The sequence below is a fragment of the Liolophura sinensis genome, chromosome 1 (genome assembly GCF_032854445.1).
Source record: "Liolophura sinensis isolate JHLJ2023 chromosome 1, CUHK_Ljap_v2, whole genome shotgun sequence".
In the NCBI taxonomy this organism is placed as follows: Eukaryota; Metazoa; Mollusca; class Polyplacophora; order Chitonida; family Chitonidae; genus Liolophura; species Liolophura sinensis.
The window spans coordinates 65,139,983-65,156,369 of record NC_088295.1 but is presented as its reverse complement, the minus strand read 5'-3'; the positions used below and the strand labels follow the sequence as shown (position 1 = coordinate 65,156,369).

Below are 16,387 nucleotides of genomic sequence, written 5' to 3'. Positions count from 1 at the left end.
AGTTGCACCAAATGAGTTTCTTTCCCCCAAAGTTATACTGTGGAGTACCTAATAATATACCGCCAAATATAATTCCAGCCGAATAAATGTCCAACACTGAATCATATACTACAGTTAGTAGTAATAATGAAGTGAAATCTTTGCCAAGGTGTCGGCAGTTGCGCTAAGAAAGCCCGACGGGCTAGTTACATTTTTGAACCGCACTGAAGGGAAATTATGGTTTAAATGCATACACACTCTGGTGCTATTGCTTGCTGGGTATAAAACAACGTGGGAGTTTATTTGTCTTTGGTTTGATCAGTCTTCGCTATGCAAGTTGAAAGAAAAGTAGACACCAGCACTTGTTGGCTTCTAATGAATGTCGCTCTGATACACACTATCCCATTGGCTGTGTGTTTCCTGTGATTAAATGGGTGAGCTTCTAACAAACTGTGAAGTGTGTACAACAAGACAATGGCCATTTGACAGCTACGGCAATGTGTGCGGTTTCTGACCTGCTACAGAGGGCGATAAAAACGGAAAACAATACACAACTTTCTGTGTTGCTTGATAAATAATGAGTGAGTGGCGCCGATAATGGTAAATTCATATGTTTTCCCTTGAACCGTTGAAAAGGTGACAGATCCCTTTGCCAGGTGTTTAAAAGTGCTCATTATTGATTTAAGTGGGTGCGAAAGTAATCTTCTCACGAAGTCATAATCCATTTTCAATTGTTTTAATCTTTGATCCAGATCACGAGAATTAGCGACACTGCAGGCAACAAAGCGGGATAAAAGCCACCCATGATGATACATGCTTTACGTGCTTGAATCATTTCGGCCATATTATATCTTGGAAAATGTTAAGACTTTCACATCCGTTTTTATTTTCTAAGTATTCTCTGACATACGCGAAAATTAATTCTCGCGGACAAATCTTAGTAGAAAATTCGCGAAAGTAAAATTGCAGCGAATAATAAGTATTTTACAGTAGATCATTCGTGCATGAGATGCCAAAAAACATAGATCATATACCGCAATAGTTCCGTATTGTAGTGGTTATCACGTATGCTTAACACGCAAAAGGTGGCGAAGGTCTGTAAAAAATGTTCTTCTTTGCCTTTTCTCATGTTTTGCTCAAGAGAATAGATTCTTCATCACGTATTGAGAAATTCAGGCTGTGTGTGGATTTAGCCGATCATGTTTCTTGTCTTGTCTTCATGTTAAGTTTGTAATTGTACACAACAAGTATCGATTTCCACTCCATTACTTCCTCTCATAAGTTCTCTAGAGAGAGGGTTTCGTAGTGTAGTGGTTATCACGTCTGCTTCACACGCAGAAGGTCGCGAGTTCGAACCTCGCCGAAACCTGTAAGGTATATTTCTTTAATTCTTTTCAAACTTCTTGGGCCTTTGGGTCATGGATTTAGAAGCAACTCTGGCCACGGGTTGTATGTCATATGTGTTCTTCAGTTTAGTATTTGGTGTGCACGCAACGGCATAATATTTTAGAAAAGGAACAGGGATGCTGTTGCCATCGTTAAGGCTGCCAAAGGAATTATTAAAACACATATTCATGTTGACTTTTTTCGGCTAGATAGGCCATCTTGTGAGAAAATCTGTTGTGTAAAAAAAGTCTTCTGTACATTACGCAATGATAAATTAGTGTATTTATTGAAATGAGCGGCTAATGTGCAATTGTTCTATTCACAAAGCAGTCATCTTCTCTGTGATATTTTATTTTAATTAAGACTGCTTTGTGATTTCAAAAGTTTGTGAAAGCCGGTCATGGTTAAATCTTGTGTATTTGATGACAAATTGGGAATAAACTCAACAATTTTCAAAAAAAACTCTTGCCACGTTTTGCTTGTGGCCTCCACGTGGGACATATTGATTTCTCATGACATGGCAAACACTTCTACACAAGTAAGCCATAAACACATACGAAAACCTATTGGTTCTGTGGTGTAGTGGTTATCACGTCTGCTTTACACGCAGAAGGTCGCGAGTTCGAACCTCGCCAGAACCTGTTTTATCTCAATTGAAGTCCTCACGAAGATGTGTTAATGGTCGTACTGGAGATTTTATCTTGGTCAGAGTCACGAAATGAGTTTTTTCACCCCCAAAACGTTATACTTCATTCGTGCATGAGATGCCCAATAATATAGAGTTTTCTTCGAAATGGTTCCGTAGTGTAGTGGTTATCACGTCTGCTTAACACGCAGAAGGCCGCGAGTTCGAGCTTCGCCGGAACCTATTGTATGTTTTTCTTCTTTGCCTTTTGGTAGTTTAGTGGTTATCACTTCTGCTTTACACGCAGAAGGTGGCGAGTTCGAACTTCGCCACAACCTTTTTTATCTCAAGCGAAGTTATCACAAAGATGTGTTAACGGCCTTAGTGGCGATTTCCTTTTGGTCAGTTGCACCAAATGAGTTTCTTTCCCCCAAAGTTATACTGTGGAGTACCTAATAATATACCGCCAAAAATAATTCCAGCCGAATAAATGTCCAACACTGAATCATATACTACAGTTAGTAGTAATAATGAAGTGAAATCTTTGCCAAGGTGTCGGCAGTTGCGCTAAGAAAGCCCGACGGGCTAGTTACATTTTTGAACCGCACTGAAGGGAAATTATGGTTTAAATGCATACACACTCTGGTGCTATTGCTTGCTGGGTATAAAACAACGTGGGAGTTTATTTGTCTTTGGTTTGATCAGTCTTCGCTATGCAAGTTGAAAGAAAAGTAGACACCAGCACTTGTTGGCTTCTAATGAATGTCGCTCTGATACACACTATCCCATTGGCTGTGTGTTTCCTGTGATTAAATGGGTGAGCTTCTAACAAACTGTGAAGTGTGTACAACAAGACAATGGCCATTTGACAGCTACGGCAATGTGTGCGGTTTCTGACCTGCTACAGAGGGCGATAAAAACGGAAAACAATACACAACTTTCTGTGTTGCTTGATAAATAATGAGTGAGTGGCGCCGATAATGGTAAATTCATATGTTTTCCCTTGAACCGTTGAAAAGGTGACAGATCCCTTTGCCAGGTGTTTAAAAGTGCTCATTATTGATTTAAGTGGGTGCGAAAGTAATCTTCTCACGAAGTCATAATCCATTTTCAATTGTTTTAATCTTTGATCCAGATCACGAGAATTAGCGACACTGCAGGCAACAAAGCGGGATAAAAGCCACCCATGATGATACATGCTTTACGTGCTTGAATCATTTCGGCCATATTATATCTTGGAAAATGTTAAGACTTTCACATCCGTTTTTATTTTCTAAGTATTCTCTTACATACGCGAAAATTAATTCTCGCGGACAAATCTTAGTAGAAAATTCGCGAAAGTAAAATTGCAGCGAATAATAAGTATTTTACAGTAGATCATTCGTGCATGAGATGCCAAAAAACATAGATCATATACCGCAATAGTTCCGTATTGTAGTGGTTATCACGTATGCTTAACACGCAAAAGGTGGCGAAGGTCTGTAAAAAATGTTCTTCTTTGCCTTTTCTCATGTTTTGCTCAAGAGAATAGATTCTTCATCACGTATTGAGAAATTCAGGCTGTGTGTGGATTTAGCCGATTATGTTTCTTGTCTTGCCATCATGTTAAGTTTGTAATTGTACACAACAAGTATCGATTTCCACTCCATTACTTCCTCTCATAAGTTCTCTAGAGAGAGGGTTTCGTAGTGTAGTGGTTATCACGTCTGCTTCACACGCAGAAGGTCGCGAGTTCGAACCTCGCCGAAACCTGTAAGGTATATTTCTTTAATTCTTTTCAAACTTCTTGGGCCTTTGGGTCATGGATTTAGAAGCAACTCTGGCCACGGGGTGTATGTCATATGTGTTCTTCAGTTTAGTATTTGGTGTGCACGCAACGGCACAATATTTTAGAAAAGGAACAGGGATGCTGTTGCCATCGTTAAGGCTGCCAAAGGAATTATTAAAACACATATTCATGTTGACTTTTTTCGGCTAGATAGGCCATCTTGTGAGAAAATCTGTTGTGTAAAAAAAGTCTTCTGTACATTACGCAATGATAAATTAGTGTATTTATTGAAATGAGCGGCTAATGTGCAATTGTTCTATTCACAAAGCAGTCATCTTCTCTGTGATATTTTATTTTAATTAAGACTGCTTTGTGATTTCAAAAGTTTGTGAAAGCCGGTCATGGTTAAATCTTGTGTATTTGATGACAAATTGGGAATAAACTCAACAATTTTCAAAAAAAAACTCTTGCCACGTTTTGCTTGTGGCCTCCACGTGGGACATATTGATTTCTCATGACATGGCAAACACTTCTACACAAGTAAGCCATAAACACATACGAAAACCTATTGGTTCTGTGGTGTAGTGGTTATCACGTCTGCTTTACACGCAGAAGGTCGCGAGTTCGAACCTCGCCAGAACCTGTTTTATCTCAATTGAAGTCCTCACAAAGATGTCTTAATGGTCGTATTGGAGATTTCATTTTGGTCAAAGCCACGAAATGAGTTTTTCCCCCCCAAAACGTTACACTTCATTCGTGCATGAGATGCCCAATAACATAGAGTTTTCGTCGAAATGGTTCCGTAGTGTTCCGAACCTTTTCTATTTTTTCTTCTTTGCCTTTTGGTAGTTTAGTGGTTATCACTTCTGCTTTACACGCAGAAGGTGGCGAGTTCGAACTTCGCCACAACCTTTTTTTATCTCAAGCGAAGTTATCACAAAGATGTGTTAACGGCCTTAGTGGCGATTTCCTTTCGGTCAGTTGCACCAAATGAGTTTCTTTCCCCCAAAGTTATACTGTGGAGTACCTAATAATTTAGCGCCAAAAATAATTCCAGCCAAATAAATGTCCAACACTGAATCATATACTACAGTTAGTAGTAATAATGAAGTGAAATCTTTGCCAAGGTGTCGGCAGTCGCGCTAAGAAAGCCCGACGGGCTAGTTACATTTTTGAACCGCACTGAAGGGAAATTATGGTTTAAATGCATACAAACTCTGGTGCTAATTCTTGGTGGGTATAAAACAACGTGGGAGTTTATTCGTCTTTAGTTTGATCAGTCTTCGCTATGCCAGGTGAAAGAAAAGTAGACACCAGCGCTTGTTGGCTCCTAATGAGTGTCGCTCTGATACACACTATCCCATTGGCTGTGTGTTTCCTGTGATCAAATGAGTGAGCTTCTAACAAACTGTGAAGTGTGTACAACAAGACAATGGCCATTTGACAGCTACGGCAATGTGTGCGGTTTCTGACCTGCTACAGAGGGCGATAAAAACGGAAAACAATAACCAACATACTGTGTTGCTTGATAAATAATGAGTGAGTGGCGCCGATAATGGTAAATTCATATGTTTCGCCTTGAACCCTTGAAAAGGTGACTTTGCCAGGTGTTTAAAAGTGCTCATTATTGATTTAAGTGGGTGCGCAAGTAATCTTTTCACGAAGTGACATTCCATCCTCAATTGTTTTAATCTTTGATCCAGATCACGAGAATTAGCAACACTGCAGGCAACAAAGCGGGATAAAAGCCACCCATGATGATACATGTTTTACGTGCTTGAATAATTTCGGCCATATTATATCTTGGAAAATTTGAAGACTTTCGCATCCGTTTTTTTTCTTTAAGTATTCTCTAAGATACGCGAAAATTAATTCCCGCGGACAAATCTTAGTAGAAAATTCGCGAAAGTAAAATTGCAGCGAATAATAAGTATTTTACAGTAGTTCATTCGTGCATGAGATGCCAAAAAACATAGATCATATACCGAAATAGTTCCGTATTGTAGTGGTTATCACGTATGCTTAACACGCAAAAGGTGGCGAAGGTCTGTAAAAAAAATGTTCTTCTTTGCCTTTTCTCATGTTTTGCTCAAGAGAATAGATTCTTCACCACGTATTGAGCATTCAGGTTGTGTGTGGATTGAGCCGATCATGTTTCTTGTCTTGTCTTCATGTTAAGCTTATAACTGTACACAACAAGTATTGGTTTCCACTCCATTACTTCCTCTCATAACTTTTCAAGAGTGTGGGCTTCGTAGTTTTTCTTCTTCGGCCTTGGAGTCATGGATTTGGAACCAACTGTTGCCACGTTTTGATTGTGCTTTCCACCCGGGTCACATGATTTCTCATGACATGGCAAAGACGTCTACACTGGTAAGCTATAAACACAACTGAAATATCATTGGTTGCGTGGTGCAGTGGTTATCACGTCTGATATACAAGCAGAATGTCGCGAGTTCGAACCTCGCCAGAACCGGCATGAATGCAGGGACACCAAAGGCCGCCTGTCTTCTTTAACACGGAATTGGGCGATATTCATACGTATATATATATTTATTACATTGTTGATTTACACAGCACTCCAGAATATTTCACTTATACGACGTCGACCAGCATTATAGTGGGAGGAAACCGGACAGAGCCTAGGGAAAACCCGCGACCGTCCGCAAGTTAACACGTCTTGTAAGTAATGACCACCTGAGAGTTTTGTGCAAGGTTACAGACACTGACTTACTGTTATTTTCACGCATTTAGAGGCAACCCATGTATTCTGTAATGATTCAGTGCACACCAATTCGATAGGACTCTTCTACCCTATCCGGATGAATATAGCGATGTGTCGGTCTTTTTGTCCATCCGTCTATCAGCATTTCCGTTGGTGTGATAACCCCTACATATTTGGATGCAATCCGTGAATTGTTTTTCACGTTATTGCAGTTTCAAGATGGAATTGGGAGCAAACACGAGAACTTATCAACACAGATTCTCCTCCAGCCTTCAGAGGGCTACAAAAGAACTTTTTCATAAACTCTTATTGTCACAATCTGAATGTGTGAATGTGTTAAATGCTTAGACATCAGTACATTGTTTTAGTACAGTTATCAAAGGGTTACATTTAGTTCCGTTCCAGTAACATGGGGCCAGTGAGATATGTCACAACCGATGATTCTCCTCGAAACTTTTCTCCAATAAATGAATCTGTTTTGTTATTTTAAATCTTCAGAAAAGTTTACCAAATCACCACCCGACTGGGGATAGAACTTGGGCTCACTACCCTGTGGTCCCTTTATAACCTATGACACAGCCACCACAATAGACGTTTGGCATTAGCCATACACGGGCAATATAACGTATACGAGGTGTGTTATGCGATCCGCTGACGGCTGCATGTACTCCCAGATCTCTTAGTCCCTACCATGAACGGATTAAGCCGACCATGTCGACGATTAGGTCTGTAGGCATGTATTACTCCGTTCACTCGCTTTGTGGGATCGAATAGTACATTTAATCTAGTTCAATGGCCATTGCTTTTTTGTAATCGTGTAGGCCTATAGGCACGGACTGTATCAGAACATCACGGTTGGTAGCTATACCGATAGATCTATGACTACATGACTTCCCCGGACTGAGTACAAAGAGTACTACCTGTGCTGTCGGCCTGTGGATAAGTCCGTGCCGCTCATAACGTTTCAAAGTGGTCACTCCATCCTACATGGCAACCCTGTGTAGCATGATTTAAGTACTATATATGTATACACCGGTAGGACTTAAAAAATGTCTTTGCTATGCCGATCAAAACGACGGGGCAAAAGAAAAGGTAAGTACCACTGACGCTTCACAATACTGACAAATTCCAGCAGAAACGTGTAATCGTACCGGTATATAATAGTGTAGTTGTAGTGTATTTTCTTGCCACCAACAAAGACATTCAAACTATTTCCTCACAATTTTTTTTCTTTTTAACTGTGGTGGCCTTCATTTTGGTTTGACTTGCATAGTTGAACTTACTTGATATTATTGCTGTGGGCCCACACCCACGTGTCTCACGCAAATGCCCGATACTTAACTGTTCAAGTGTCACTATAATCAATATTGTGACAACCTTAATTAATGTACGTAAATATCGAACTACGTGTTTCTGCGTATTGACGCATATATACAACAGTAACAGAGTCAGAAAGTCACGCAGTGAGATGAACGCATTCTCTGATTGTATGTCTGCAATCAGTAATCAGGAATCAGGAAACTTTATATTGTCTTTCCTCCGTATTTCCCGATGTGCTATGATATGAGAACCTGTAATCGGCTGTCACAAATAATATGCACGAACTATGAGATTTCGTGCTGGTAGGGTCACGTAGTATGTGCTAAAAGCACAAGTCAGACTACTATACAAGTCCCTTGATTTCCAATTCCAGTTTCACAAAGCCTCTGAGAGCTAATTAAAATTTTAATTAATTTCTTTATTTGATTGGTGTTTTATGCCGCACTCAAGAATATTTCACTTATACCACAGCAGCCAGCATTATGACGGGAGGAAACTGGGCAGAGCCCTGTGGAACCCACGACCAACCGCAGATTTCTTACAGACCCTCCCACGCACGGCTGACTTAACCTCCTCGGCTACGGAGGCTCCCTGTAATTTAAATCATACCCTTAAATACATTGTGTATACTTAGTTACCTATAATTCTACACGATGCTCGGTTGCGTCAAATTGAAGTATTTACATGAACAGTTTAAATAAAACCCTAATTGCATGAGGTAAATTGACAACAGACAGGATTTCATTGATTACCTAATCCTACCATTGTTTAGGTGTCAGTTTTTGGCTTAAAATGTGACGTGCTGGACAAATCGATGTACGGATATGTCGCCCCTTTACCTTCAATTCGAAGCTGGCGACTTATAATAAAACGCCGTACAGATGCCTGTACCTTTGGGCTTGCTTTGGAAAAATTCCCGGCCGGTAAACATGTTGTGTTTATATTAAACTGTTTCAGAAGAGCTCTCAAATCAGACAGGCTATCTGTGGGGACGAATGACAGGGAGTGACAGCATAGACACACTCGTACGGGTGGGTTTAACAAAGGCATCCGGTCTCAAGCCGACGGCCCGACGGGTGGTGATCCAGGACTTTACGGCTTGTGGCAGGGAAGAGTTGACGGTGCGGAGAGGCGATGTAGTTTACATAGTTTATCGTGACCATGAGTGGTTCTACGTCAGTACACCCGGAGGACGGACGGGCTACATCCCCGTGACCTTCTGCGGTAAAGGGAAGTCAGTTCCCAGTGATGATGTCTTGGAGCATTCATGTCATATTCCTAGTCGCGGACGGATTCCCGCTGATCCCACTCCGCTCAACGAATCAACCGCTCATCTCTCACTGCGCACCAAGGAAGAAAATGCACGCCATCTACCGGATTGCCAGGCCCTCCACGCGACCGACATTGAATTGCAGAGTAAACAGTGCCGAGGATATAATCATGGCTACAACGAAATATTTCCATTCAAGAAGGAAGAACGGGGACATTCCATGGTCTTGTTTGAGTTTGGGGCCAAAAATGAAAATGATCTCGATGTTCGGCGAGGGGAAATTGTCGTGCGTTTAAACGAGGAGGACAGGGAATGGGTTTGGGTTAGAAGGGGTGACAACGTTGAAGGCTTTGTGCCATACAACTATCTCTGTCCCCTGTCTTACTAGTTACAGCTGGCTTCCTCTTCGGCCGTACGTGGAAAGGTCTGCCAGCAACCTGCGGAAGGTCGTGGGTTTCCCCCGGGCTCTGCTCCGTTTCCTCCCACCATAATGCATGCCACCGTTGTATAAGTGAAATATTCTTGAGTACGGCGTAAAACACCAACCAAATTCCAACAATCCAGAAACTTTAATTACTATATTATACGCAATCGAAATATAGTACTTTGATTGCAGTTTAAATATACTTACAATATGTTTCTTAAGGCACACATCGGATGTGCACGAACTTTTCAGGTTTTAAAACCTTCAAGAACTCGAAAATAAACAGCACATTATGATGATACAATATACTAATAAATACCTTGTCAGATAATTTTCTATTTTTGATATTTCCTCCAGAGACCAACAAAGCTATAAAGCTGAGCTAAAAAGTACTTTGTTTTAATAGCTAAATTGACTTGAGATCTACCCTTCAAATACAGAACGTGTCAGGGCCAAATTTCACAAAGCGGCGTACGACATTTTTTGTCGTACATTTGTCCTATGATATTTTTACGTCACAGATACCGTTTCATTGTCTTACAGGTGCGATTATCGTACATGTACAACATCTTTGTGAAACTGGGCACGGATGTGGTAACTTTACTTTCGTTACTTTATTTTCTGGTATACGCTTTAGACAGACTGTACATGCATTCCTATGACTTTCTCTGACCAAATTACCACTTATTCCATTAGATGAATCAAAATATGACTATGGTCATACTGCAGCCACGTCATCAGGGGGATATGTCTATAACCAGGAGACAAAAAATCCAGTTGATGCACCTATTTAAACAGGGCTCTTTGAAGCCCATTTGTGATTGAATTCAAATAAGCAGTTAACATTTCACACTGTAGTTACTACGACATTTTCCTAATTACACTTCTTGGCCTAACGTGGACCCGCGTGGCTTATTGCAAACTTATATCGACTATTCTGAGTTTGCAGTTACTCTACCTTCTCCTGTCGATGTTTGACAAACCGCAATTTTCCAAGCTCCTCAATGTGTAGGGTTCAACCACTTTCCGAGTTTCAACAACTGCATGAAAATTCTATACTCCTTATGGTAAAGGTTTTAACGACTACCCAACTTTCAATAATTGCCTGAAATGTCGAACACAAATTTACACTCCCAGCAGTGCAAGTTTTGACCACTGTAATTTTTGAACACACCAACATACTTGAGACATTCGAAGGTCATTTTGACCCTTTATGTCATATAATTCACACTGAACTGTCGATACAAATAACGAAAAACTTTCAGTTCTCGTGAAAGGCGAAAACAACCTAAGCTTTGAGCTTTCGTAGTTTATCGTCCATCTTTCATGCAATCATTATCTATAGCATTCAACCTTCCGGAATGGGATGTGGGGTGGGGAGTTCGGTTTTATTGTCGCCAATGCGTGTTAGACTTGAAAATATATTAAGCTGAATGCTTGATCTGCATTATGAAAAGTAACACCTATCACTATAACCGGTAGACTGGGTTATGTATTTTAAATAATCCAATACAAAGAACAACTTACAAGTGAACACATGCTTACTCTTGGTAACAGACTAAAATGATCGAAGCCACAATGAAATTAAACAATGCGTTTTTCACTCCAGTGTACAAAATATGCATTCTTTACGAAAGCGTCCACGACAAGGAGTGCTGGAAAACGCACACCTTACCGCATTGGTGACGGGCCAGTCTTCAATGACGTAAACGACTTGTCAGTGAACGGCGAGTGGTGAAGTGGATTTCAAACACATCATAACACGAAATATACAGATTCTGCCGCCCTAACTGCTTGTGGTGCCTTGATGATAATATAAACGGCCATTGATGAGCACTTGTTTTCCACAGATATGGCGGTTATGTATCTGTACGTTACGTGTGGGAAAGTTCGACAGTAACTTGTCAAAGGTCCATGGTTTACATGGGACACTTCGGTTCCTCCACCTTTAATACGGACCACCATCGTATTGGTGATAAATGATAGGTTAAGGTGTTAAATAATAATCAAACAAATAAATAAATTAGAGTTAACGTGAACCAAGGAAATGAACGATGTACTATCGTTCAAACAAAGTCACTTCAAGGGACCATATAAAACAATATATCAGATGAAAGATTAATAAAGACTGCTCTGGTATGCTTCTACAACGTGGGATTTTGAGGTGGTTTAAGAAACCAGTGGGTTTCAGTGAAGTCACATCCATAGGTCTTTTTTTGAAAAATAGTTCGCCTATGGAGCGAATGCATTCATAGCTGAATATGTGCAGGCATTTTAAATACAGAAGCCCGTGTGTCTTAAAGCGCAACAACCTGATTTGACATCATTAAGTCATAATATGGTCGGAAAAGGCCACCAAATAATCCAATGTTTCAAATACACCTTACGCCATAGAAAAACTAAAATATACATCCATTTGGCAGAAAGGAATGCGTCTTTCTTCCGAAACATAAAGCCAAACAAAAACCACAAAGAGGGAACTATTTAACCAATTTATTAACAAATTTGCCCATATATCGGAATCTTTCATTCACATGTATTTATGTTCCTCATTGTACTTACATAGTAAACATTTTTTAATACTTCTATATACGTATATATCTATGTACACAACCGAAATTCATACAAATGTTACCTATACAAAACAAAACCACGTCCAAAATTAAAAAACAGTTTCGATTACAATTCTCCATATCATGATTTACCATGTACATTAACACTGAATCACAAAACTAAGCTTTATAGACTCGTTCTGAAACTCTACGGATAAAAATTATTTCTAATTCAGTGCAAGTTCTTAATTCTACGGAGAAGAAGACAATAATTCTGCGCTTGCTTCTTAACTGTACGGAGAAGAAGTCAATAATTCAGCGCTTGGTTCTTAACTGTACGGAGAAGAAGTCGATGATTCGGCGCTTGGTTCTTAACTGTACCGTGAAGAAGTCAGTAATTCAGCGCTTGATTCTTAACTGTTCGAACGAATTAATTCAGCGCATAAAAGCTTATGGCTCTTTCAGCTGGGAGTGTTACACACAAGGTCACATGAACCGTCAGTCAAGGAAGTATCTTTGCCTGCACAAAGGCGACTCGGGACACAAGCCTAGTTCACCATTCTTCTCTTGTACCACATGAGTAGTACGTCACCAGTTTTCTCACAACTCATCATCTCAAAGGCGGTAATGAACAGACTACACATCTTAGGTCAGAGTTACTTTAGTTTTAAAAAGTTCCCCACTGTGTAACTTTAGATGTCGAATTTCAGAATTCTCGTACACATGGTACTTAAACCTTCGTTTTTTTTTACCCTAAAAATTGCTTTCTTTTCGTAGTATCTGTTTAGGAGGATTAATAGGCCAAAAAGATTAATTATTGGATTTGTGGGAAGTGGGGTGCGGCCCCCAAAGGTTTAATTTCCCCATGTATAGTCAAGTATATATTTCAATGTTATGATTCCAGTATAACTGGTACCAGCTAAAACCACACGTCTTTTCAATGCATTTACACAACACAGTTAAGTCAGGGATTACGTACATTATATCCATGTCTGGATAGGATTTAAAGTAGTGACGAGTGCAAATCTACATCAGATACAATGTACCGCTTATACGTGTTGTATTACCTACATTAAATACAATAGTAGTTATTTGAGCGATATAGCATACATGAGTATATCCAACCTTATGTTTAGCTTTCCAGTTTTATGTCAGCTAAGTGTCCGACACTGCATAACTTGGTCGCGTTTCTTCAGTACGATTGTTCCTACATATATATCTTGCACGCAAAAAGCTGGAGGCAAAACGAAATGAATAAAACGAAATACACAGTTAATAAAATGTACAAAGCGAAATCTCGCAGAATGGTGAATCACCTATTATACCACTGCATGAAACAGGTCTTGTTACAGTTATCTCTGTGAACCGAAATAGAACAGAATGGTCTGCCAAAAATAATCTGGGGGAATTTAATGCAAACGTCTGGCAGAGGACAGACAAACTTCAGTCCCGGTCATGCCTGTGGACTGAATCATACGGAGCTGTGGGTGCTGTTCATTCAAATGCGAAGGTCACATATGGTGCTTACCGTACTAATCACAGGTCAACAGACCCAAGTACAGAGCGTCTTCCCTTGTTTCAAACATTTAAACAATTATACGTTTGTACAGTGAGTAAGCCATCTGAATTTAATATCCACAAATAAAGTCTTTCCATATGTAGACTAGGCAGCGGTCTATATACAACGAATATAGAGATGTGATCTATCTTTCCTTCATCTCTTCCTCTTCGAGTTGCTGTAAGATCTCGTTCTCCAGGTCCTCATCCTCTATACCACCGGAGACCACCTCGTACTCCTGTAACTCCTTCTGTAGCTCCTGCTCCCATTCCGGGATATCAGACTCCTCTGTAACTACAACCACATGCATGTGATTAATACATTAATACTGCTGCTGCGATACATGACAATTGCAGTCACTGAGATAACACGGTTACACTTAAACATTTGCAGCTCTCGGAGTGCCCATCAGGAAATATATAGGAGGAAATAAATATATAGGTTAATACACGAGAACTCCAGACTTACTTCTGTGACGAAATGGAGGATGTATTATATATCTGATTGTTGTTTAACGCCACGCATACTCAAGAATTTTTCAGTTACATGTAAACAATGGTGGTCAATTTTCTGAGTGGTACTGAAATTGGTAAACCACTGGCAAGTTTGTGCACTACGTGACAAATAGATCCGTGCTTTTCCACAACGTTAATAAGACTGGGCAATCCGTCACACCTGAGCGTCGACGACTACTTATTGTCACCAAAGTTCCATGAACACTGAGAGTTTGGGAATCAAGAAACCCAGGACTGAACCCAATGGATTTATTTATTTATTTATTTATTTATTTGATTGGTGTTTTACGCCGTACTCAAAAATATTTCACTTATACGGAGGCGGCCAGCATTATGTTGGGAGGAAACCCGGCAGAATCCGCAGGTTACTGTCAGACCTTCCCACGTACAGTGAACCCACTAGATGACATAGTACATGTACTACCACATACAGCTAGGACATTGGAAGGATACGAAAATTGTGGGTGATCATTATCCGAAACAATGAGGTGAGGGTCCAGCGGCCCCCGGACGATCTTGGATGCTACTAGTATATAGTCGTAAACACGATTCAGCGTGTTTTGAAAAGAGAACAATCTATGTACGTTGTGATCAATATACTGTACCTTTTGGCACATTTTAGTTCTCGGATTGCTTCTATATTTCACATCAGTACTTATTTTCCGTTGAAATACACGCTGTCAGTAGTAAAATATCTACTCAATTAGTGCATGTGAATAAACTGACCAATGTTAGTGATACATTGACCAGAGTAACTGGCCTGTGGCCAGCAGGGTGGAGAGGTGGTTGGGTCATACAAAGGCTAGCCGAACGACTCTTCCATGTAATTATAGGCGAGAGTCCACGGGCCGCCCAGGCCTCGGAGGCTCCTAGATTCCAGACGTAGATACATGTATGCTGAGCCTTTATCTTGAAAAATAATTTGTGCACTAAGATGGAGCTTATCTGAACAGGAAGGGCTATCCGCAAGGAGGGAATTCTTATCCAACATTATCATCAAAAACGTAGGTAAACTCATTATTCTAACATTCTTTGTGATAGAAAACATACAGGCATGCCTTCATAAAAGATCAGCTTAATACGTATTATTGCCTTGCTGAAACTATGCCATAAGATAGGGAAAATAGAAGGAGAAATAGACATACATGTACGTTTTCCCTCCGCCTGAACGCTGGTTTACATTGACCGATTTTGGAAATTACAAAACTGCAGAAACCTATCTTTCTCATTAGCTACAGTAAAAAAGAGAAAGCAAGCTACGTTTTTACAATGGCGTTGGGTTACCCCCCTACAATAAATCTTTAAGAATGGCGTCATAGCAGTATTAAAGTAGTTTTTTAGAAGTTTTCAACGAATATAGGAAAATATAGGAGGGTCTGAAAAATATACAAAAAAATAGGAACACTCTGAGCCCTGCATTTGCTTTTGACTTTATCAAAACGTAAAGGTGAAGCCCTGCATGGAGATATTTTTTATCTATAGATAAACCTATCATATTCTTCAATCTAAATCAATTTTTATTTCCAAAACCACATATCATTTGTATTTTGCATTCTAAATACTTATCTACAGGGCGACAAACCAATGCAGTTATTCACTTGATTTACTACTGTTAAGCTCATTTATTTAAGTCATGTAAGATCACCCATTTCAAATTCTTGGGTATGACCCAAATCGTGATTGAAGACATTGTGTCTCAACGTTATTTCAGTTAGTTACGAAGACTGAAGTGATGTCAACTGTGAATTACCAGGCTACAGCAGGGCCAAAATAGCGACCCCATTCGGACTCTCCCCAGACAGCTGCTGCGACGACCATTAGTGTTAACAGTTTTAGGCTACTTAATTCCCAAACTGACCGCAAGGGCCTTAGAAGGCTGAGATTTATATTCATTTTTACCCACCTACCCAGTACTAATAACTTTTTAGTAGTTTTATATTTTAGGAAGCATCCTAAACTGCATATTTCGAAATAAGGCCTATTTCATATAAAGGTATTGTTTAAGTTTGAAATGTCTTAGTAGGAGACTTTTGTATCAAACCGAACGCTCTAGGCACTGGGTCAATGCATCTCGACTACAAATACCTTTATTTGAGACAGCATTGTCCTCCTGCATGCCCAACTGTTGCATCTCTTTCCGTAGATCGTCTTCGTTCAGATGGTTGTCTGAGAAGGCATCACTGATAAACTCACTCTCCTGAGGGCTCTCCATGGGAAGCTCTTCTGCGTCTTTGTGTGGAACCTCAATCTGGGCAGTGGCAACCT

General features: G+C 40.0%; 2 protein-coding genes and 5 non-coding genes across 7 annotated transcripts in view; 6 read left to right on the top strand and 1 right to left on the bottom strand.

Annotated features, from left to right (window-relative positions):
* The first annotated feature begins 1,275 nt into the window (after positions 1-1,275).
* Positions 1,276-1,348, top strand: Trnav-cac (transfer RNA valine (anticodon CAC)). Its single transcript has one exon. It is a non-coding gene; the product is annotated as a tRNA-Val (tRNA).
* A 585-nt stretch (positions 1,349-1,933) lies between these two features.
* Positions 1,934-2,006, top strand: Trnav-uac (transfer RNA valine (anticodon UAC)). Its single transcript has one exon. It is a non-coding gene; the product is annotated as a tRNA-Val (tRNA).
* Positions 2,007-2,160: 154 nt separating this feature from the next.
* Trnav-aac (transfer RNA valine (anticodon AAC)) lies at positions 2,161-2,233 on the top strand. The gene has a single exon. It is a non-coding gene; the product is annotated as a tRNA-Val (tRNA).
* A 1,436-nt stretch (positions 2,234-3,669) lies between these two features.
* Positions 3,670-3,742, top strand: Trnav-cac (transfer RNA valine (anticodon CAC)). The gene has a single exon. It is a non-coding gene; the product is annotated as a tRNA-Val (tRNA).
* A 586-nt stretch (positions 3,743-4,328) lies between these two features.
* Positions 4,329-4,401, top strand: Trnav-uac (transfer RNA valine (anticodon UAC)). The gene has a single exon. It is a non-coding gene; the product is annotated as a tRNA-Val (tRNA).
* Positions 4,402-8,798: 4,397 nt separating this feature from the next.
* On the top strand, positions 8,799-9,461 carry LOC135463365 (SH3 domain-containing protein Dlish-like). Its single transcript, XM_064740627.1, has one exon. It carries the CDS (start codon positions 8,799-8,801, stop codon positions 9,459-9,461), a length of 663 nt encoding a protein of 220 aa, XP_064596697.1.
* Positions 9,462-11,980: 2,519 nt separating this feature from the next.
* The window catches only part of LOC135481931 (synapse-associated protein 1-like), a 49,729-nt gene continuing 45,322 nt past the window's right edge, over positions 11,981-16,387 (bottom strand). Inside the window, exons 7-8 of the mRNA XM_064761711.1 lie at positions 16,208-16,387; positions 11,981-13,901 (exon numbers count right to left, since the gene is read on the bottom strand). Coding sequence (XP_064617781.1) covers positions 13,753-13,901; positions 16,208-16,387 — 329 coding nt within the window. The 3' untranslated portion in view covers positions 11,981-13,752. The remainder of the gene's footprint in view (positions 13,902-16,207) is intronic.